At 39.2% G+C, this 22514-nt stretch overlaps 1 protein-coding gene across 13 annotated transcripts in view; it reads left to right on the top strand.

Moving 5' to 3' along the window:
* RCBTB1 (RCC1 and BTB domain containing protein 1) overlaps positions 1-22514 on the top strand; it is a 77249-nt gene that overhangs the window by 37879 nt on the left and 16856 nt on the right. For 11 of the 13 annotated variants that reach the window (XM_043532924.1, XM_037893435.2, XM_043532908.1 and 8 more), the window contains 7 exons: positions 2576-2734; positions 8653-8760; positions 9800-9942; positions 13306-13496; positions 14856-14982; positions 15823-15974; positions 18514-18644. In XM_043532924.1, coding sequence (XP_043388859.1) covers positions 2576-2734; positions 8653-8760; positions 9800-9942; positions 13306-13496; positions 14856-14982; positions 15823-15974; positions 18514-18644 — 1011 coding nt within the window. Of the gene's footprint in view, positions 1-1641; positions 1758-2575; positions 2735-8652; positions 8761-9799; positions 9943-13305; positions 13497-14855; positions 14983-15822; positions 15975-18513; positions 18645-22260; positions 22434-22514 lie in introns of all 13 variants that reach the window. The other 2 variants (XR_005224482.2, XM_037893439.2) reach the window with 2 other exon arrangements.

The raw sequence follows: 22514 nt of genomic DNA on the forward strand, positions 1-22514 counted from the left end.
TCTTCATTATAACTTAACACATAGAGGATGTTAGTTATACAAAGGATACATTTAATACAGTAGAATCTCAGAGTTACGAACACCAGAGTTGCGAACTGACTGGCCAACCACACACCTCATTTGGAATTGGAAGTATGCAATCAGGCAGCAGCAAAGACCCAAAAAAAGCAAATACAGTACTGTTAAACATAAACTAGTAGAAAAATAAAGGGAAAGTTTTTAAACAGAATTTTTTGACAAAGTAAGGAAACTGTTTTTGTGCTTTTCATGTAAATTAGAATCCTAGAAGATTAGGGTTGGAAGAGACCTCAGGAGGTCATCTAGTCCAACTCTCTGCGCAAAGCAGGACCAACACCAACCAAATCATCCCAGCCACGGCTTTGTCAAGCCGGGCCTTAAAAACCTCTAAGACCATTGCTCCTTATTCTGTCATCTGCCACCACTGAGAACAGCTGAGCTCTACCCTCTTTGGAGCCCCCCCCCCCCCCCTTAGTTGAAGGCTGCTATCAAATTCCCCCCTCACTCTTCTCTTTTGCAGACTAAACAAGCCCAGTTCTCTCAGCCTCTCTTCGTAAGTCATGTGCCCCAACCCCCTGATCATTTTAGTTGCCCTCCGCTGGACTCTCTCTCCAGTTTGTCCACATTCTTTCTGTAGTGAGGGGCCCAAAACTGACGCAGTACTCCAGATGTGGCCTCACCAGAGCCAAATAGAGGGAAATAATCACTTTCCTCGATCTGCTGGCAATGCTTCTACTAATGCAGCCCAATATGCCGTTAGCCTCTTGGCAACAAGGGCACACTGCTGACTCATATCCAGCTTCTCATCCACTGTAATCCCCAGGTCCTTTTCTGCGGAACAGCTGCTTAGCCAGTCGGTCCCTAGCCTGTAGCGGTGCATGGGATTCTTCTGTCCTAAGTGCAGGACTCTACACTTGTCCTTGTTGAAGTTCATTAGATTTCTTTTGGCCCAATCCTCCAATTTGTCTAGGTCACTCTGGACCCTATCCCTACCCTCCAGCGTATCTACCTCTCCCCCAAACTTAGTGTCGTCCGCGAACTTGCTGAGGGTGCAATCTATCGCATCATCCAGATCATTAATAAAGATGTTGAACAAAACCAGACCCAGGACTGACCCTTGGGGGCACTCCGCTTGATACCGGCTGCCAACTAGACATCGAGCTGTTGATCATTACCCGTTGAGCCACCAATTTAGCCAGCTTTCTATCCAATTAAATTAAGATGGTTAAAGGCAGCATTTTTCTTCTGTATAGTAAAGTTTTAAAGCTGTATTGAGTCAAAGTTCGGTTCTAATTTTTAGAAAGAATAACCATAATGTTTTGTTCAGATGTTTGTAACCATAACGTTACAAATGTTTCAGAGTTATGAGCAACCTCCATTCCCTAGGTGTTTGTAACTCTGAGGTTCTACTGTACCATTTCCCCCCCTCCCCTCCAACCCTCCATATATTTAGCAGGTGTTTAGTTTTAGATTAATTAGAATAGTTAATAAAAGCAAAGGATGTGAAATAGTTATGGACAAAGAACCTCATGCTTGTTGTTTTTTTTTCACGGTGGTAATGTTATAATGTGTGTGGCTGATGCTTTTGCACAAAGTTTTTCTCCATTTATCTTCTATCCATAGATATTAAAGTAAAGCGATCAATTAACACCAAAAAGGATACGTAGAATTTATGCAAAGGCAACCTCCGTCTTGCAGTTGCAATCAGCAGCATGTCTGGTAACATCTTTTTCATAAGGGTAAATTTAAAGCAGGACAAAACACTGGACAGTAAACTGTAGGAAATATTCCTACATTTGCCTCTGGGGATGGACTAGATAACCAAATATGAAATAACATGACTTCATGACTTTAGAGGAGGAGAAAAAGTCTCCTGAGGGAGTATATATTTCACGATCTTTTAGGATTTTATGAACACAGACAACATCTTGCTTGCTTAATTTTAGATATTTTCAGTAGCAACAAATTCTTGTACAAAACTACCACCAAAACCAGTACTTCCCTTAATGCAATTTTTATCAAGTATCATTGCTGTTGAAACTTGTACAGTCAACCAAAACTTCCCCATTCACAAGCTCCAGTGGCAGGTTGGGGGAAATAAGGAACCCCAAGGACACTCTAGATCCTTATCCACCTGAAACAGACTGCTAAGTGAGAAGGGGGGAGTTCTGTAAAGCTGGAAAAGAAATGACATCCTTCACTGCATTCCCCGTTATGCTTAACTGTCTTGAAATGTATTGGAAGAGGTGTGTTCAAATTCATCCCCACAAAGTTGTGTATGTCCTTCTGCCACCTTTATCTTTTACACTGGAAATATGTCCCATATTTTTGACAAAATTTGGATGCTCCTGTTTTGGAATAAGTAATTGAAAAAAGTGCCATGTTTATACTTACAGTACCAGATCTAGCTCATAATCTTTAAATTAAAAGAAAAAGTCAGTGATTTGGTTTTAGCTAGGGTTGGACAAGTCATATTTCTTCAGAAGAACCTAGAGCTAAAATGTTTAGTTTTGCTACTAAACTATTCAGATATGTATCTCTCTCTTTTCATGGGCAGGTATATGCGTGGGGCTATAACAACTGTGGTCAGGTTGGATCTGGATCTACAGCAAATCAGCCAACTCCTCGCAAAGTCTCAAATTGTTTACAGACTAAAATGGTGGTCAGTATTGCTTGTGGTCAGACCTCCTCTATGGCTGTAATAGACAATGGTGAGGTAAGCTTTCTCCACTAACCTCATAATATAATACATTTGTTGTCCGCTTATGACTGCATAGAGATGAGAAATGCTGACATGGAGAACACTTCAGTTACGGAAGATACATCAGTAACTACTGTGGAATTTTATGGTCCACAAGAAATACCTTGGTATAACTGTTCAATGGTCACAGCTTGAGCATGAACAGTAGGAAGTATCTGCTAAGGGAGAGTTAATTGCATACTTGTCCAAGCTGTTAACAGGGTTTTTCACTTAACAAAATTCGCAGAATGGGTTACTCTTTTTTATAGAAGTTATTTTAAGTCTCCACCTCCTAGTTACCATTCAGGTGCCTTCTTTGCAATAAGAAATAACTTCCAGATGTGGCTCAAAGATTGAGTAACCAGTTTCCAGTCTCTAAACGATATATTGATCTGTTTGTATTGTAAAGTGTCTTCTGTATTTTTGTAACCAGAGAAAATAGAAAGTCACAGGCTCTGAAAGTCTGCAAATTTATAATACCTAGTTCTATAAGACTATGAGAGTGGCCATACAAGGTCAGAGCAATGGTCCATCTAGCACAGTATCCTGGCTTCTGACAGTGACTGGTGCCAGATGATTTAGAGGGCATGAGCAGAACAGGGCAATTTATCGAATGACCCATCCCATATCATCCAGTCCCCGCTTCTGGCAGTTGGAGGTTTAGCAACACCCAGAGCATAGGGTTGCGTCCCTGACCATCTTGGCTAACAGCCACTGATGGACCTATCCTCCGTGAACTTATTTAATTCTTTTTGATCCCAGTTATACTTTTGGTTTTGACAACATCCCCTGGCAATTAGTTCCCCAGGTTAACTGTGTATTGTGTGAGGTAGTACTTCCTTATGGTTCTTGTATTACATGTTACTATCATGTACCCTTCTTAGTCATTTCTTTTTCTAAGATAAACAGTCCCAGTCTTCTTAATCTCTCCTCATGTGGAAGCTGGTCCAGACGCTTAATTGTTTTTGTTGCTCTTCTTTGCACCTTTTCCAAAATAATCTTTTCTGAGATGCAGTGACCAGAATTGCATGCAGTATTCAAGATGTGGGTGGACCATGGATTTCTATGGTGGCATTATGATATTTTCTGTCATCTTATCTATCCCTTTCCTAATGGTTCTTAACACTGTTCGTTTTTTTTGGCATCTCAGAATTACTGCTTTTTCTTGAACGGTAACAGCTAATTTAGACCCCATCATTTTGTATGCATAGTTGGGATTATGTTTTCCAGTGTACATTACTTTGCATTTATCAGCACTGAATTTCATCTGCGATTTTGTTGTCCAGTCAACCCAGTTTTGCGAGATCCCTTTGTAACTCTTAGTTCAGCCCAAAGCTGACTGCAATTTTGAGTGGTTTTGTTTCATTTGCAAATTTTGCCACCTCACTGTTTTAATCCTTTTTCCAGTTAATTTATTAATATGTTGCACAGCACTGGTCCCAGTACAGATCTTTGGGGGACCCTGCTATTTACTGCTCTCCATTGTGAAAACTGACCATTTATACCTACTCTTTGTTTCCTATCTTTTTAACCAGTTACTGATCCATGAGAGGACCTTCCCTCTTATCCCATGACTGCCGCCTTTGGTGAGGGACCTTGTCCAAGGCTTTCTGAAAGTTCAAGTACACTATATCCATTGGATCACCCTTGTCCTCATGTTTGTTGACCCCCTCAGAGAAGTCTAATAGATTGGTGAGGCATGATTTCCCATTACAAAAGCAATGTTGACTCTTCCCCAAGAAATTGTGTTCATCTGTGTCTGATAATTCTGTTCTTTACTATAGTTTCAACCAGTTTGTCCGATACTGAAGTTAGGCTTCCCAGCCTGTAATTGCCAGGATCATCTCTGGAGCCTTTTTTAAAACTTGGTGTTACATTAGCTATTCTGTGGTCATCTGGTACAGTAGCTGAATTAAAGGATAGGTTATATACCACAGTTAGAAGAAAGACCAGTAGTAGTTCTGCAATTTCATATTTGAATTCCTTCAGAACTCTTGGGTGAATACCATCTGGTCCTGGTGGCTTATTACTGTTAAATTTATCAATTTGTTTCAAAACCACCTCTTTTGACACTTCAATCTGGGATAGTTCCTCAGATTTGTCATTTAAAAAGAACATTTCAGGTGTGAGAATCTCCCTCACGTCCTTTGCAGTTAAGACAAGATGCAAAGAATTTATTTAGCTTCTCCACAATGGCCTTGTCTTCCTTGAGTGCTACTTTAGCATCTTGATCGTTCAGTGGCCTCCCTGATTGTTTGGCAGGCTTCTTGCTCTTGATGTATCCAAAATATATAGTTTTTGTCTTTTGTTAGTTGCTCTTCAAATTCTCTTTTGGCATGCCTAATTATACTTTTAAACTTATCTTGCCAGAGTTCATGCTCTTTTCTGTTTTTCTCAGTTGGATTTGGCTTCCAGTTTTTAAGATGTCTTTTTGTCTCTAACCACATATTTTATTGTTGGTTAGCCATGGTGGCAGTTTTTGGTCCTCTTGCTGGTTTTTGGTTTTGTTTTTTTGTTTGGGATATATGTATAGTTTGAATCTCTGATGGTGTTCTTAAAAAGTTTCCATGCAGCTTGAAGGCATTTCACTTCTGTGATTGTGCCTTTTAATTTCCATTTAACTAGTTTCCTCATTTTTGTGTAGCTCCCCTTTTTCTAAATTAAATGCTCCCCCTCCCCTCCCCCCCAAGAATGTTTAAATTTAACTACATTGTAGTTGCTATTACTATTGGTTCAGCTATATTCATCTCTTGGACCAGATCCTGTGTGTCACTTAGGACTAAATCAAGAATTGCCTCTCCCCTTGTGGGTTCCAGGACTAGCTGCTCCAAGAAGCAGTCGTTAATTATGTCTAGAAATTTCATCTCTGCACTCCATCTGAGGTGATGTATACCCAGTTAATATGGGGATAGTTGAAATCCTTCATTATTACAGTGTGTTCTGTTCTCTCTCATCTCCCTGAGCTTTTCACAATCACCATCATCACCCTGGTCAGATGGTCAGCATTATATTCCTACTGTTGTAATCTTATTATTCAAACATGGAATTTCTATCCATAGAGATTCTATGGAACAGTCTACTTCATTTTAGATTTTTGCTTTATTAGACTTTGCTTTCTTTCACATATAGTGCATCTCCCAACCAGCATAACGTACTGTCATTCCTGTATATTTTATACCGTGTGCCATTGATTATTATCATTCCAACAAGTTCCTGTGATGTCTATTAATCAATATCCTCATTTAATACCAGGTGCTCAAGTTCACCCATAATAGTATTTAGACTTCTTGCATATATATACAAGCACTTTGTCGATTTAGTGTCGTGCCTTCATGTGATATAATTAAATGGGACTCTCTCATTTGACTGTTTCGCTACAGTTCCTACCTATATTTTATCAACTTTTATCCTCTCCTCTTTACTAAGATATAGACTCTCCTTTAATAAAACCTTCCCAAGGGATGTCTGTGCAAACCATATGCTCCTGCTGCACCCCTCCCACAGCTTTCTTATGAAGTGCATTTCATCAGTAGCTCTCAAAGTGCCTAAATAACACCTGTCTGTACTTCAGCACTTTAAATTTACAAAATGCTTCACAGACATCTGTTAATCCTCACAACAGCTCTTCCCACAGTTTTATACAGAGTTCTTCTTAATTGAATCATAGAAATGTAGGGCTAGAAGGGACCTCGAAGTCAAGTCCAGCCACTTGTGCTATGGCAGGACCAAGTAAACCTAGACCATCGCTGACAGGTGTTTTTGTCCAACTTTTTTCAAAACCTTCAGTGATGGCGATTCCACAGCTACCCTTGCAAGCCTATCTCAGAGTTCAACTATCCTTCTAGTTTGAAAGCTTTTCCTAATATATAAGCCAAATCTCCCTCACTTCAGATTAAGCGCATTACTTCTCATTCTACCTTCAGCAGACATAGAGAACAATTGATCACCGTCTTGTTTATAACAACCCACAGCATATTTGAAGAGGGGTTATCAGGTCCTCCCCCCCTCAGTTGTCTTTTTTCTCAAGACTAAATATGCCCAGTATTTTAATCTTTCCTAAGAGGTCTGGTTTTCAAAACCTTTTATAATTTTTGTTGCTCTCCTCTGGCTGCTCTCCAATTTGTCTGCATCTTTCCTAAAGCGTGGCATCAGAATTGAACACCGTACTCCAGCTGAGGTTTTATCAATGCTAAGTAGAGCAGGACAGTTACCTCCTATGTCTGTCGTACAACACTCTCTTGCTAATACACCCCAGTATGTTAGCCTTTTTTGCAGCTGCATCAAATTATTGACTCCTATTCAATTGGTGCTCCTCAATAACCCCCAGATCCTTTTCAGCAGTACTGGCACCTAGCCACTTATTCCCCTCTTTATAGTTGTGCATTTGGTTTTTGCAGTGGAACACTTTGCACTTTGTTGAATTCAGACCAATTCTCCAATTTGTCAGGGTCATTTAGAATTGCAAACCTGTCCTCCAGAGTGCTTGCAACCCCTCCCAGCCTTGTGTCATCTGCAGATTTCATAGCATACTCTCCGCTCTGTTATCCAAGTCATTAATGAAAATATTAAATAGTTCTGGACCCAGGACTGATCCCTGCAGGAACCCACTGGACACTTTTCCAGTTTGACACTGAACCACTGATAAATAATCTTTAAGTAGTCCTTTCAAACAGTTGTGCACCCACCTTATAGCATCCCATATTTCCCTAGTTTAATTATGAAAATATATTGATTTTGACAGTTGCACGTGATATTACATCTGTTTCTTTCCTTCCCTATCAATCAGGCTAGTAACCCTTTCAAACAAGGAAATTAAGTTTATTTGGCATGATCTGTTCCTCAGAAATCCATGCTGGCTATTCTTTATAAGCCTATTATACTCCAGGTGCTTCTGAATCGGTTGTGTAACAACTTGTTTCAGTATCTTTTCAGATATGGAATATGATTTTTTTCAGTGTAACTTCTAGTTTTTCTGGTTGCAAAGATTGCATTGATACATATATTTTCCTGAGTCTGTAGCTAGAAGGATTGAAACTACCACACAAAGTATAAATTTATTTATTCATCTTAATAAGGTATTAAATGTGAAGCTTAATTATGATAATATAAAAGCTTGTATGGTTAAACTTCCATTTAATACAGTGGTCCTGTGTACTTCAATACACCATGCAATCCCATTCGTTGAATTATGTCTCCTGAGTGGAGTTCTAGTGTTATCTAACTGCACTTAGGGTTCCCCAAAAAGTTAGTAATGCAGCCTCGCTGGAAGCAGCCAATTGGATATCTGTTTCACTTTGCTTCAGATACCCCAGTCCAAGAGCACAGCATCACCAACTGACGGATGGGGCTGTGAGGACCCTCAGTCTTTCCAAGGTTTTAGTTTTCCTGAGAGACCTGTGGATAACTGGGTTACACTGTACGTGTGCTGTTCTGAAGTGTCTATTCTAATGAAAACTAGGAGTAAAGTAACAAGTTCAGAACAGTGACGTAATGGATTACTCTGCTGTTGGACATACCTTAAGTTGATCCATTGATCAAGATGGTTGCTTTACAGTTCTGTCCACTAAAAATATTAGACCAGCACAGTAAGACTGACGTGCGGGATTTTGTGGTATTGTATGTCTTCTGGGAAACTAGATCAGTACGGTAAAGGCAGGCATCTTTTAAAAAGCAAACTTTCTTTTAAAACCTGGAGAATAGAGAAGTTGGAGAAATTAATCAAATTAATATAATAGTCCCTCCTCTCCATTCCCCTTCCCCTTGTTAGGTTTGTAAAGATTTGACATTATCTCAAGGGTCTTTCTCCAGACTTCTATTATCTCTGGTTACAACTCATATTTTCTGTATTCCTACAAACAGAACAGGTAGCTTAATCTTTGTTTTTCTTAAACTAGGTATATGGCTGGGGTTACAATGGTAATGGGCAGCTAGGTCTGGGAAACAATGGCAATCAACTCACACCTTGTAGAGTGGCAGCATTACATGGTGTATGTGTACTTCAGGTAAGTCCAAAGTAGAAGTAAACCGTGCATTAATATTGTATACATCTCCAAAAATTTCACCCATCTGAGTCATAAGCACGTTTCTAAATTCAGGATTTCAGTGTTCTAGTTCTTGTAAAATCTATTAAAGCTGAAAGATTGTGGACAATCTTTGTAATGCTTGCTTTTGTATAACCTCGTGAATGTGTCAAAATGCTTCATTGCTGAATAACCTAAATAAACTATGCATACAATTTGTCATGCAGGTACCATCTCTATATATTGTGGGGCAAGATGAAGTGAGGTATAATGGGCAAACTTGTAAGGAATGATCAAGAACAGGGAAACTAAGAGGTTCAAAGGATTTGTCTTAATATCCTATGTAGACAGTGGGTTAGGAGTGAAAGGCTAGCGAGAAGTGTCTTACGGTGAAAGCTTAGGGCTAGGAGTCAAGAGATCTGGATTCTAGTTAGGACTGTGTCAGACTTTTTTGCATAACTTAGGTTAAGTGGTTGTGTGACCCACCCAATTTTTTTTCTCCATCTCTACAATAGATAACCACCCCCCACCCCCCTTACAGGACTGTTCAAGTCTCAGTTCATTACAGTTTGTAAAGAACTTTGAGATCTTGGGATGAAAAGTTCTGTGTAGTTGTCTAGTGTGAAAGATTCAACTGTTTCTGGAATAATTACTGAAGTTTGTAACTTAGAAGTCAGAGAGACTACAAGGGGATTCTCCAAAGAAGTCCGAGGTTAAAAACCTAGGACCAATTGTTTAGCTATTGTGGACAAAGAATGTTAAACTAGATTTTTTTTTTTTTAAATCTATTTATTAAGTGAAGAATTGCAGCAAACAGTGAGGATTAACCAGTGAACACTAAATTACCAGTGATTGGGGTTTTCTAGTACTTATTGCTAATGTATTTCATGTTAGCTTTAAGTATCAGGAAATAGCAGTTTCTGGTCCTAAATGGAGACTGGTGGAGGTATTTAACGTTGTTCAGACAGATTAATGTAATGAGTGTAATAATTTTGTCTTCCACTTGTAAATTTACTTGCAGATTACCTGTGGCTATGCGCACACACTAGCACTAACAGATGAGGGTTTGCTCTATTCCTGGGGAGCTAACACTTATGGGCAGCTGGGAACTGGCAATAAAAGTAACCAGCTAAGCCCAGCACAGATCATGGTGGAAAAAGAAAGGTAATGTTGCTACAGCTAACCTATTTCTAGATTGGGTTGTGTGAGCATGCATTATGCAGTCTGTTTGTAGCTCTAGAAAGGTGTGTCTTGCTTTATGAATACTTGTTCCTGTTTGTTAATCTTTTACTATACCATACTCTTATCCTACCTTTTTTCCCTCTAAATTCTAGACAGGGCACTTTTGGTATTTGTAGTGGCTCCTATGGTAACCTTTGAAAGTATGTATATTCTATACATATCTGGGGCAGAGATGTAATGGACAAGGAGGCCAAATGTTAATTACAACAAGCTATTCCACCAATGACCTCTCTAATCAAAACATTTGGATTATATGTGCCAAGTTGTTATACTACATTGATTCCTACATTTGAAAAAAATGCCTGGTATGTGGTGATTCACTGGAAAGTCAGCTGTCTGAGATTCTGTAGTCAAAGCCACCAGTGTGTTCAGTAAGTTCCTCTTAACTCTGAAACACTTGGACTTATGTCAATTTTTAATAAGTGATCTGTTCTCATTCTATCTAGTTCTGTTTGTGTAGTTCTCTAATGGGCAAACAGTCAGCATCTGGCTGCTTTTTCTTTATACAGCTAAATTTTCCATTTGGGAAACCAAGGCCATTCATAAGATGTCTTTGCATCTTATAAATGTGAGGTGGCAAAGCTTCTCAGTACTGAGCCTGCTAAAAGTTCAACAAAACTAAAGATGGTAGAAAATAGTGTGTTTTGTGAGGTACTTCTTGAAGTGATAGAGAATCAGAAACCAAATTGGATGATGGAGAACACTGGTGGAAGGAAAGATAATACAGAATAGGGTTTTATTTTCTCTTAAATAGTGGTTCAGGTGAGGTGCATGGAGAACTTAAATTCAGAACTGATCATGTCTTCAGGCATGTGTGTTTTTTTTTTTTTTTTTTAAAAAGTCTTCCTTTCAGAAATATAAAGTGGATAATGCCTTGCTAATGATAAAATGGAAAAAATGTTCCAGAAAAAGCAATTTGTGGTACTAAATTGAGATGAATCTACCCTCCCCTACCGAACTTACCTGACTAGTCTTTCTTGGAGTTAGTGGCTATGTAACAGTGTTTTCCAGTGGGATACGTTTTAATGCTTGCTGCTCCTGTTGTCTATACATACTACCCAATCTGCCGTCTATGCTAAATGCTACTAATAGAGGCTACCAGCAGATCCCGTTGAAGCGGCGTGCCATGCTGTCCCAAGGAATAAGTATGGTGTATCACTGAATTTGGGTTTTACATCCAGGGTGAAGCCTAATAGCTTAAAAGGAAGTCTGAGTTAACCTGGAGATGCAGCCTTGAAGGAAAGGATTTGAGTGCAGATGTCCAGCAGGTAAAGGACCTCTATTTATCAAAGAAAGAAAAGGTGATGTGCTTCGTGCTCTACAAGACACATGCCACCTTTGACCATAGGCACTTACATTCTAGAACAAGGACGCAGATAAGGCAAGACAAAAAGTAGGGTAGTGTCTGTGTTGGTGGAGTCCAGTTGGGGAAACACAGGTAACTGCGGCCACAGTGGAGTCATACATGGATTTGAAGGCAAGGAGTGGTTGTGACCTCAGAAGGAGAGGAAGAGTTATTAACGGAACTTAATCATTTTAATGTTGAGAGAGTTTGCTGTTGGTGGCTGGGATGGGCAGTCCTGGTAAAGATGAGGTTACAGTAGTGGTATTGTGGGGGGTGAATTGAGAGTGAGAAGAGGGAGCATGCTAAATTGTTGGAGTTACCAGCTGGCGATCCTATGTGATGCTCCAAAATCTTGGTGTCTGATGGGTCTATAACTATTTTAAAGTGAAACAATGATTGTGTGTAAAATAATACTCAACTTGTTTTCTTTGTAAATTAGGATTTACTCAATACTTAATTTGTACCAGGGCTGAGCCCTGGCACCTGTTGGCTTGGCAGTTCATAGTCCCAGTACCTCTGGGCTTGCTGCATCAGTTATGAATGTAAAACAAGTTGCTTGTGCACCAGCACCACTTTCATTACAAATTAAACTCTGGATTTACCAATGGAAGTACCAAAATTCAGGATGAATTACCGCCTGATACTCTATGCTAAGAGACCAGTTTTGCACTATAATCTGATATTTGTGCTACTCGTAGATTGTCATATTGGGATACTGACTTTTGATATACAGAAGAAAAACTGCCAGGAAATATGAGAAATTGGGTTTTATTGGAAATTATTTGTCTGTCCTCCGCTGACTTCTTTTTTTTTTTTTTTTAAATGCGGAAAAAACCTGAAACCCTGGTATGCATATTTTTAACATGGGGGAAAAATAAGAAGACCCAGCTTATTTTAAAACTAACTCTAGAACTTCCCTCCCAACTTTTCATTTCTGTGGCATTGTTCACTAGCTGAACAGAGATTCTGGATACGTCTTTGCAATTCTTTTAACGGGAATGTGATTCTTCGCTGTTTGTATATAATCACTTCAGATAACAGTTTAGGGATTTTTTGAGCAAAGGGAGAACAGAATCGGTAAGTGTACAGCAGCACCTGCAGTTCTTTAAAAAACTGTGGACATAGGTTTTTTTAAAAACTGTGAAAAAAAATTTTTTTTTTTTAAAGAATGTGCGTATTGAATAATGTGAATATTTAAAATGATGATCCTGTCAATTTGTTGTTTTCCAAACAGGCTTTAAAACTAGAGGAGGGGGGAACTAAATACAATATGAGGCCAAAAATAAAGGCATGTTTTACAGCAGGCTATATTTGTCTAAATATCAGAGCCCATCCAAAGAGGGACTGGGAGATTCTTTAGTGAAGTATTTGAAGTGCTTGCTTCGAAAGGCATTTTCACTGGTACTAATAATTTAAAATGAGAGAACTAGCTCATAAAAGTGCTGTTTGGAGACAGAAGGCCTGGAACATGCACCATTAATTTGGGAATAGCTTTCCAGGCTACTTCTCAAATCTTGTTTTGTTACAAAATATAGATGTCGTAATTTCTTCATGCTTATCCATAGATTTTGCTTATGTGTACTGCGATATCTGGTGATGGCTCTTCATTTTAGAAATTTCTGCCTGTTAAGTGCCTATTGTGGGTGAGGTCTGAAGAATGTTTCCTGAAAGACTTGTGAATATCACTTTCTGTAAATGTCACTGTAATCTGATATTGCATTGGCTTATATCTCGGTAATTTAATACTGAATCTGGTTATGTGAAGGTTGTTCAGTTCAAAGTGATACCCAGCCAAAAGAAAACACAGGACTACAGGTAGCATATTCTCTGCTTTTCCCACTAACACAATTAGGTTGTCTTTAATTTTATGCTTCTGTGGTTTTAAATGTACATTGTAGACAAACTGCGTTTTCTTTTGATTTTTTTTTTTCTATTCACAGGGTTGTAGAGATTGCAGCCTGCCACTCTTCTCACACTTCTGCTGCCAAGACCCAAGGTGGCCAAGTATATATGTGGGGCCAGTGCCGTGGCCAGTCTGTTGTTGTTCCTCACCTCACTCACTTCACTTGCACTGATGACGTGTTTGCTTGCTTTTCTACTCCTGCTGTGATGTGGCGCCTCCTTTCAGTAGGTGAGAGCGAACTGGCACATGTTATGCAGTGCTACAGTACAAAAAATCTAATGCTTGTAGGAACAGATTTCTTGTTTGTTTATAAATATTTGCACTTTCTGAAAATGTGCTTTCTTCTTAGAATCTGTATATTCTAGTGGGGCAGGAGCTCCACGGTAGTGAAGGGTGAAACCAGCTTACTGTTTAGCAATTGATGTTTAAGTGCTCTAAAATCCACAGCATGTGCACTTACCATTGTCATGTATGCGACTGGACTGCTAGAAATCCACCGTGGGAAGAATAGAATAGTCCACTGTGCTGCTCTGCTTGCATGACTCACAACTCAGCATAGAGTCAAAGGGTCTGTATTTCCTTTGGGTGCAGATGCATCTCTCATATCACACCATGAGCAGTGGCGATTTCCTGCTACTAATCCCTGCACCAATCAGCATAGCTGTCACTAACGCAGGGAAGGGCAGTTGGAGCGCACTCAGATAAATAAAAGAATACCATTGTGGGGCACAGCGCACCACATGAAATGACACTTACTTAATCATCCTTCATGCCTTCTCACTGTAGGGTAGCCTTGGCTGAAACATACTTGCAATATATTCCAAGGGGCTCTTGCCAGTTCATGGGGGGCAGAGTTAAGGTTGCTAAGCTCATAGTTAGCAGGTTTCCTGCAGTGCCACAAGTCTCTGAAAGCTTGTGCTACTACTGACTGTTGTACATATTTTTTTTTTTATAGGTAAATGGAGGACTTCAATCCCCATTAATCAAGCACCTTTCACAAATGCTAACATAAGTTTTTTGGGGTTGTTCTAAAGAGTAAATCTGACTTTTTTTTTTTTTAAATTATTTTTTAGAGAGCAATGTCAGTTAGGGCACCACAGGCTCATAATACATGAGGACACTTTTTTTTTTTCATAGCTCAGTCCGATGTACTGCACTTCCTCGCAGGAAGGTTAATCTACATTTTCCAGACCTGCATAGGATCTGTCCAAATGCTGAAGAAACTCAGTTTGGGAGTTTGCTCAAGTGGACAATTTTAATAGTTTTCCAATAGTTTTCCAGTTTTAATAGTTTCCTTGTTAGCAGTTGCAAGGCTGATGTACCAACCTCACTTTTCATGACACACTTATCGGAAGTTATGCTCTCATAATTGGCTCATAAAATGGGTGCTGACAACACTGAACCCCAGTCAGGACTACCAACATAGATTTGCCAGACATTTACTTCCTAAACATGACATAGTTACCCAGTGACCCATCTTTTCTTGACTAGCCTGTTTAATTAAGCCACTCTGCAAATGTATGTATTATTAGGCAGAATGTATTTTGTTTTCAAAACTTTTTGGTGTTGTGTTTTTTTTTTTTTAAGAGCATGAAGACTCCTTAACAGTAGCTGAGTCTCTGAAGAAAGAGTTTGACAGTCCAGAAACCTCAGACCTAAAATTCCGCGTAGATGGCAAATACATCCATGTTCATAAAGCTGTTCTAAAAATCAGGTAGTGTTCATGTTTCATGGCTTCTTGGTCAGCAATCCCTCGACTGCATAGAGAGCAACCAGTTAACTTGTCCTCTCAGAGAAAGCCATCTGCAGTGCTGTCAAAAGCGAAGGTGTACTTAGACTTTTTAAGACTGTTCGCTATTATTGAAATTGTTTAAGCTTGTATTTTGGACTGCTTGGAAGGATGAGGCTGACACACAAAGATCTTTAGAAATGAGGGGATTTGTCTGAATTAGTGCGTTGATGTCTTTCTATTTTTCATGGACCAGTAGCTGTTGTGGTAATATCACCGCACAGTTACCAGATCTTTTAGAAAACAAAGACAAGTAACTAAATCGTTAATTGCACTGACTTTGAATATACATGAACAAGACATGCTGTTTTTACATTTTATTTCTCTAAGTGTAACTTATTAGAATGAGATTGTTACATACTAAATTTGAGAAGGGGCTGAACCGAAATACCAGTTCTTAACATTTTCTGTGTGTGGATCAATATCCAGACTTCACAGCAAGGGCTTATTTCTTTATTTAAAAAATTACTAAAGCCTTTTATTAAATTCCATGTGTACAAAACTTAATTCTTTCAAATTCTCATTTGTTGTATCACATACAAAATAATTGCTTTATTCTCTTGATGCACCAATATTACTTGCATTTGATGTACCCCAGTATTGGGAAGAGAACATACCCTTTTGGTATTTAACGACATTTGTATTTAGAGATCTTAATTTATTGTAGAGAAAATGAAGGGAAGCTTTATTTCAAATGGTCTCTAATATAGTGTTCATGTATCATATCAAGGTATGCCAGATAAATGTTCTGCCTTTCTGTTCTAGATGTGAACACTTCAGAACCATGTTCCAGTCATATTGGAATGAGGACATGAAGGAGGTGATAGAAATAGACCAATTTTCTTACCCAGTGTATCGTGCCTTTCTTGAGTACCTATATACAGACAGCGTTGATCTGCCACCTGAAGATGCTATAGGTAGCAACAGCCTTCTTTGGCCAAATTACATGATAAATCCAGTGATTCGATAAATGGACAAAAAAGTGGGGGAATAAATGGTGCATGTTGGTCTTAGGACCATACATATGATCAGTTTCATTGTGATTACTTTTAAAGCGCAACTAAAGTAAACTCTTAACGACTTGCTACAGAAATAGTGCTGTGTAACTCTGAATAAATTGAGCAGCAAGTGTCGGAGAGTAAAAGGTAGAGGAGGTGTTTACATTTCTCTTCTGAAATAAGCATTCATCCCTTTTGCTAAATGGAATCAATTATGCTTTGAAATGACTTCAAGAAAAAAATTCAGTTACTCTACTCGGTATAGTCCCTGTAATGGGGTAATTTTTACCCAGCACAGTGGACAAGCTCTGAGTTAAATTCTAGCTTTTATAGCAACAGTTTGTGCCCTTGGTACTTTCCCTGTTCTATAACCAGGGCCCCTATCTTGCAAGCACTTACACATGTACTTAACTTTTATGCACATGTGTAGTGCTGTTGGTGTCAGTGGAACCACTTATGCTTAGGGATAAGCTCCTGTGTAAGTCTTAGCGGGATGGGGCTTAAAGTAGTGAAAAGGCCTCTCTTTGTTTTTGTATGTCAGTGAAGCTGATTTTCTGAATAACGCCCAGTTTAACTGAGAAATGGTGTTGTGTGTTGGGGCATGTCTATGCTGCAGCTAGGAGTGTGCTTCCCAGCCTGGGGAGGCACAGGCATGCACGAGCTCCACTCAAGCTTGCACTCCAAGAATAGCAGTATGGGCGTTGTGGCCTTGGGTGGCAACTTGGACTTGCTCAACCCCTGGGTCCTCATGTGAGTGATTAGCCTGATTCACCACCTACTCCACAATGTCCACGCTGCTATTTTTAGTGTGCCACTTCAAGCACGGCTAGCCCGTGTCTACCCAGGCTGGGAGGTGGGCTCTCAGCTGCAGTGTAGACAGACCATACTTCACACGGAGAATGAAGACTCAGCCCTGGTCTACACTAGGACTTTAGGTCGAATTTAGCAGCGTTAAATCGATGTAAACCTGCACCCGTCCACACGATGAAGCCCTTTATTTCGACTTAAAGGGCTCTTAAAATCGATTTCCTTACTCCACCCCTGACAAGTGGATTAGTGCTTAAATCGGCCTTGCCGGGTCGAATTTGGGGTACTGTGGACACGATTCGACGGTATTGGCCTCCGGGAGCTATCCCAGAGTGCTCCATTGTGACTGCTCTGGACAGCACTCTCAACTCAGATGCACGATTTGTTTGCCGTTGCTCTGACGCAGGGAGGGGCGACTGACGACACGGCTTACAGGGGTGGCTTACAGGGAGTTAAAATCAACAAAGGGGGTGGCTTTACATCAAGGAGTATTTCAGGCAGGACTTCACGGAGGGTTCCAATGAGAAATGGTGCACCTAAGTTATTGTTCTTATTGGAACAAGGAGGTCAGTCTGGCCTCTGATTGATACGTGGCTAGATTTACCTCGCTGCACCTTCTCTGTGAGTGACTGCAGTGTGACCTAGAGGAATGAATCCCCTAGACGGGGGGCGGGGCGGGGTTTGCAAATGAGTACAAAACAGATCTGGTCTATTTCTTGTTTTGATCCACTCCATCTATCTTTTACATCTTTGGCTGGCAGCAGACGGTGCAGAAGGACTGCATGCCATCCACATCTCATGGCTGCTCGGCAGAAGATGGTACAATAGGATTGCTAGCCATCCTCATCTCTTGCCTGCCCGGCAGAAGATGATGCAATAGGACTGCTAGCAATCCGTATCACCTGCCTGCTCACCATAAGATGGTTCAATAGGACTGACTGCAGGACTAAAGAGAATGACCTGACCAAGTCACTCCAAGTTTAGTCCCTGCGCCCATGTCTGCCCAGGCGCTCCTGATCGACCTCACAGAGGCGACCAGGAGCACCTCGGACATGATGATGACGGCTACCAGTCCTATTGCACCGTCTGCTGCCACAAGGCAATGGGTTGAAACTGCTGTGGAGCAATGCAGTACCGCGTCTGCCAGCACCCAGGAGACATACGGTGACAGTGAGCTGAGCGGGCTCCATGCTTGCCGTGGTATGGCGTCTGCACAGGTAACTCAGGAAAAAAGGCGCGAAACGATTGTCTGCCCTTGCTTTCACGGAGGGAGGGAGGGAACGGGGGCCTGATGATATGTACCCAGAACCACCCGCGACAATGTTTTAGCCCCATCAGGCATTGGGATCTCAACCCAGAATTCCAATGGGCAGCGGAGACTGCGGGAACTGTGGGATAGCTACCCACAGTGCAACACTCCGGAAGTCGACTCTAGCCTCGGTACTGTGGAAGCACTCCGCTGAGTTAATGCACTTAGAGCATTTTTTGTGGGGACACACACACTCGAATATATAAAACCGATTTCTAAAAAACCGACTTCTATAAATTCGACCTAATTTCATAGTGTAGACATACCCTCAGTGTGGAGCTTGCCTTGATGCTGTAAAAGCAGAGTTTGAAAGTGGCTAATATAATGGCATTTTAATTTCAGGACTTTTGGATTTGGCTACATCTTACTGTGAAAACAGATTGAAAAAACTGTGTCAACACATTATCAAGAGAGGAATTACTGTGGAAAATGCATTTTCATTGCTCTCTGCTGCAGTGAGATATGATGCAGAGGTAAACTTCTAAAGATTAAACTCACTAAATAGACTACCTCTTTTTGACCAGAACCATGGAGCATAGCAGACAGCTTTTTATCTCCATTTTGATTGAGGGAAAATTGCTCGTTGCACTGAGAATTTGAGCAGTAGGGTTCTGGTGCTGATCTTTGGACTTTGTAGCCATTCTGTTCAGAGCGAAAGCCATATCTTTGTATTAAACTTTTAGTAGACAGATTAACTAGCACGTTATATCTATATATACACACACAAGACTTATTTTAATCAAGCCATAGAATGAGGCACAATATAAGTAACTTTCATATTGTCTAGTTCATGGTGGCCATTTTATGCTGTTTTGCCTAGTTTCATAATGCATCGCTCCATGTTATCTGGAAAAAAAATTCTGTGCTGAAAACTTTCTATCTAGAGGCTGAAAATATTACCTTGCAAATAAAGGGCAGGCTTTAAAAAGAAAGCAAAACTTGGAGATTCTAAAAGTCCTGCTGATTGGTTTTAGAACACTAATCTTTGCTTAATACGTTTAAATATGTACATAGTACAAGTTGCAGCTTTTTAAATCCTCTTCATGTGTTTGGGATTTTTCTTGTAATATTATTGATGGGAGGGTACTGACAGCTGCATCCAAACTTTCGTTAACAAAGTTGTTTAGAAGTAGGTGACATAATAGGCACCAGATGGATCTATTTGCTCCCTCTTGATTTACGCTTGAATATAGACATAGACATCAGAGTTTTTTGTGCCATGGAAACGTCCATTATCTTGTACTCAGGGTAGACTGATTTAAATCAAAGCAATTTTAATCACCAATTTAAATCAGCAAGCAGGAAACTTTGATTAAATCATTGATTTTAATCTTGTTTTGCATTTGTACTTTTCTTTCCTAAAGAAATTGAGTCTCACTGGTTGGTAACTATTAAATGTTGATTTGCAACTAAATATAGCCTTTACACTAAATGTGGTACTTTCTACTTACCAGAAAGGTACATGATATAGATATAGATATCCACATTTATTTAAGAAATTATGTATCTTAAAATAACTGTATTCTGTCTTAATTTTTTCCTTTTAATAAGTTAGAAAATGGTGAATGATGCTTTACATATTTCTTAGATTTTTTTTATTCAATAGATTAATTTTTTAGTCATGACTTTGTGTCAAACTGCATTTGGTTGGAAGTCGGAATGCAATTAAAAACGTACAAAAATGGTAATTTAAAATTGCTTTTCATTAGTTAAATGAAACTACCTTAAATGTGCTAGATGCGTAAGAAAATATAAGTTTCTATCAGTACCTGTTTTGCATTTAAAACATTGATTTATGCAACAAAGGAAGTATCTGTAGTTAGTGAAATAAACTGTTCTTCTGGTGACCCATCTCCTTCAAGATTTTAGAATTAGTAGAACTCATCCTCTCACCTGGTTTTTGTTTTTCTGGTGTATGGTTTCTGAGGGCACAAACAATGAATTAGATGTTGAGTAAGTGATGTAGCCATTCTCATGGCAGTTCTTATTCATAGATTGGAAGAGGAAAACAATATTTCCTGTTTTTTTTCCAACTCCCAATCAGTGTCTCGGTTTTGAAATAACTAGGCATTGAGCTGAACTAGCTGAACAAACTAAAACGAAGAATTTCCTCTGTACCTGTAATTCTCTACTGCTGTCAAAGCTGGTTTAGCGCTTCAACAAACTGGTTATATATTGTTTAGCCAGTGACTTCTACCAACTCACTGGTTTGGCTTTCTTTAAAGGTTTGGCAGCAAATATGTACTGCTTTAATATTTGTATTCAATTTACAATTATTTTAATAGACTATATTAAGTTTAGGCTTTTAATATAGGTTGTCATAACTTTATATATAATTTTAAATACACTTTTCTTCTTTTTAAAAATAACTATTTTTCATTTAAATCAGATTTAAATTAAATAGGCTTATCTTGACTTCTTGAATTTATTTTTATCCTCCCTGAATTTAAAGTGCATTTTCCTTTTATGTAGTGCGTAGTTCCTTTAAATATTTGGGAACCAGAGACTACAATTCTTGAAATAGAAAGACAGTTGTGTCTGGGTATTCAGGCATCAAATGTTGTTGGTCACATCCAGAATGACATATCCAAATTCTTTAATTACTGAACTGATAATAGAAATAAGTTTATTTCATTATATTTAACTTAACAACAAAAATCAGATTACAATCAAAGTACAATACGTTTCCAATCCTTCCATGTAAAATCTGTTCCTACAATGGAATAAAATGGCAGGAAGTAAAGCTCATCATGGAGCCAGCTAACTGAACTATGAAGTCAAATAAGTGGTATATGAAGGGGAGATAAAAATGACATTTTTCTCATTATGAAGTTAATATTTAACTATTTTGCTGTTTAATCAGATCAGCTGGCAGACTACTCTCCTAGGGTCTGCAGGTCCTGAAGGTATTTACTTCTTTATTTCCTTTGGCATTTGTTACTCAGACTAGCCTTTGTTACCAAATGTGCAACTCTGCTGCAGCTTGATTGTTTTCTATAGGCTGTTCACTCTTATGAAAGAGTGTGTTGCTTCGTAGATCACACATCACGTGCTTTGTAGCAACCAAAATGCACATATATATCCATGTGTAGTTGTGCGTTCCTCAAAGCTTAACAACAATTCTGTTAACAGATGAAGTTATCTCAAACCTTTTTGTTTTGGAGATAATAGACACAATACAGAGCTTTTTATTTTAAATGGAAGGTTATCTATTTTAATTTCACAAAGGCAGGTGTGACATCTATGAATGTGGTTTGGGAGGTGAAGGTGAAATAGTCCTGCAGAATGTGTTTCCCATGTACCATCATAATTCTCCCTTTTAAAGAATGGGGGAAGAAACAGTTACTCTGCTGCAGAATGTACGTTCTGCCTTTTGCTAATTGAGGTTTGTGTACACAGTCTGCCTTACTGATTGTCGGGTGTAAAAGCTAAACCAAAGAAAGATGGAAGGCACTGCACTGTGGTTCTGAGCTTTTCTTGGGCATCTACAACATTCAGAAGACTGATTTTTAAATGTCTCTAGAATATATAATTACAAGTGCAGTAAGCTAACTGGCAAGTTCAGATGACTTTAGTAATGAAGTTAGTTCCTGGGATGTCCTTTCTCTAGAAAGCATCAGTTAAAACTGCATCATCTATTTAAAATACTTCCATATCATGAAATTATATACTTTTCCAGTACTGAGGTGCAGTATGTTTCTCTGGGATTAATGACTGGCTGAATTGTAATAGCCAGAGTTACACTGTAGGTCCAGTTTCTCCCTGTAGCTAACTAATCACTGGGAAGTATCTTGTGCCTCTATCATTTATCACTGTATACACTGAGGTTTTACTTTGTGATCCAGTGTGCAAATATGACTTATCTAATTTTTCTGCAGAATTCTGAACTTTCCAAAGTTTCTTATTGTAATGATAACATTGCTTGTATTTTTGTTACTCTGACTTGGAGTATGGGAATCTTATTAATAAAGTACTGTAATACAGTAAATGTGTACGTGATGAATTTTTATTTAAAATCGGTTTAGTCCATTTGTTATAAAAATTCACAGGTATGTTCGGCCTTTCATAAACCTGTTACTTATTACACAGACACAACACAAGCCAAGACATGCATGCAGCTCCAGAGATCCTGATCTTAAACCAGTGCATTTTCTGTATTGCTGTGTCAAGAAGTGTTGACTTGGTGTCAATGAGCTAACTTTCCATCCTGGCCTAGAGTGCAGAAATGCAAAGATGGCTTTATCTAATCACACTTGCATATTGTACGTGGCTTGACTGTCTTTAAAACTATTTTATATGTTCAGTAGGCTGGATACTGAAGTTAGACGAGACTAGATGGAGTC

This window comes from Chelonia mydas, chromosome 1 (genome assembly GCF_015237465.2).
Source record: "Chelonia mydas isolate rCheMyd1 chromosome 1, rCheMyd1.pri.v2, whole genome shotgun sequence".
Lineage (NCBI taxonomy): Eukaryota > Metazoa > Chordata > Testudines > Cheloniidae > Chelonia > Chelonia mydas.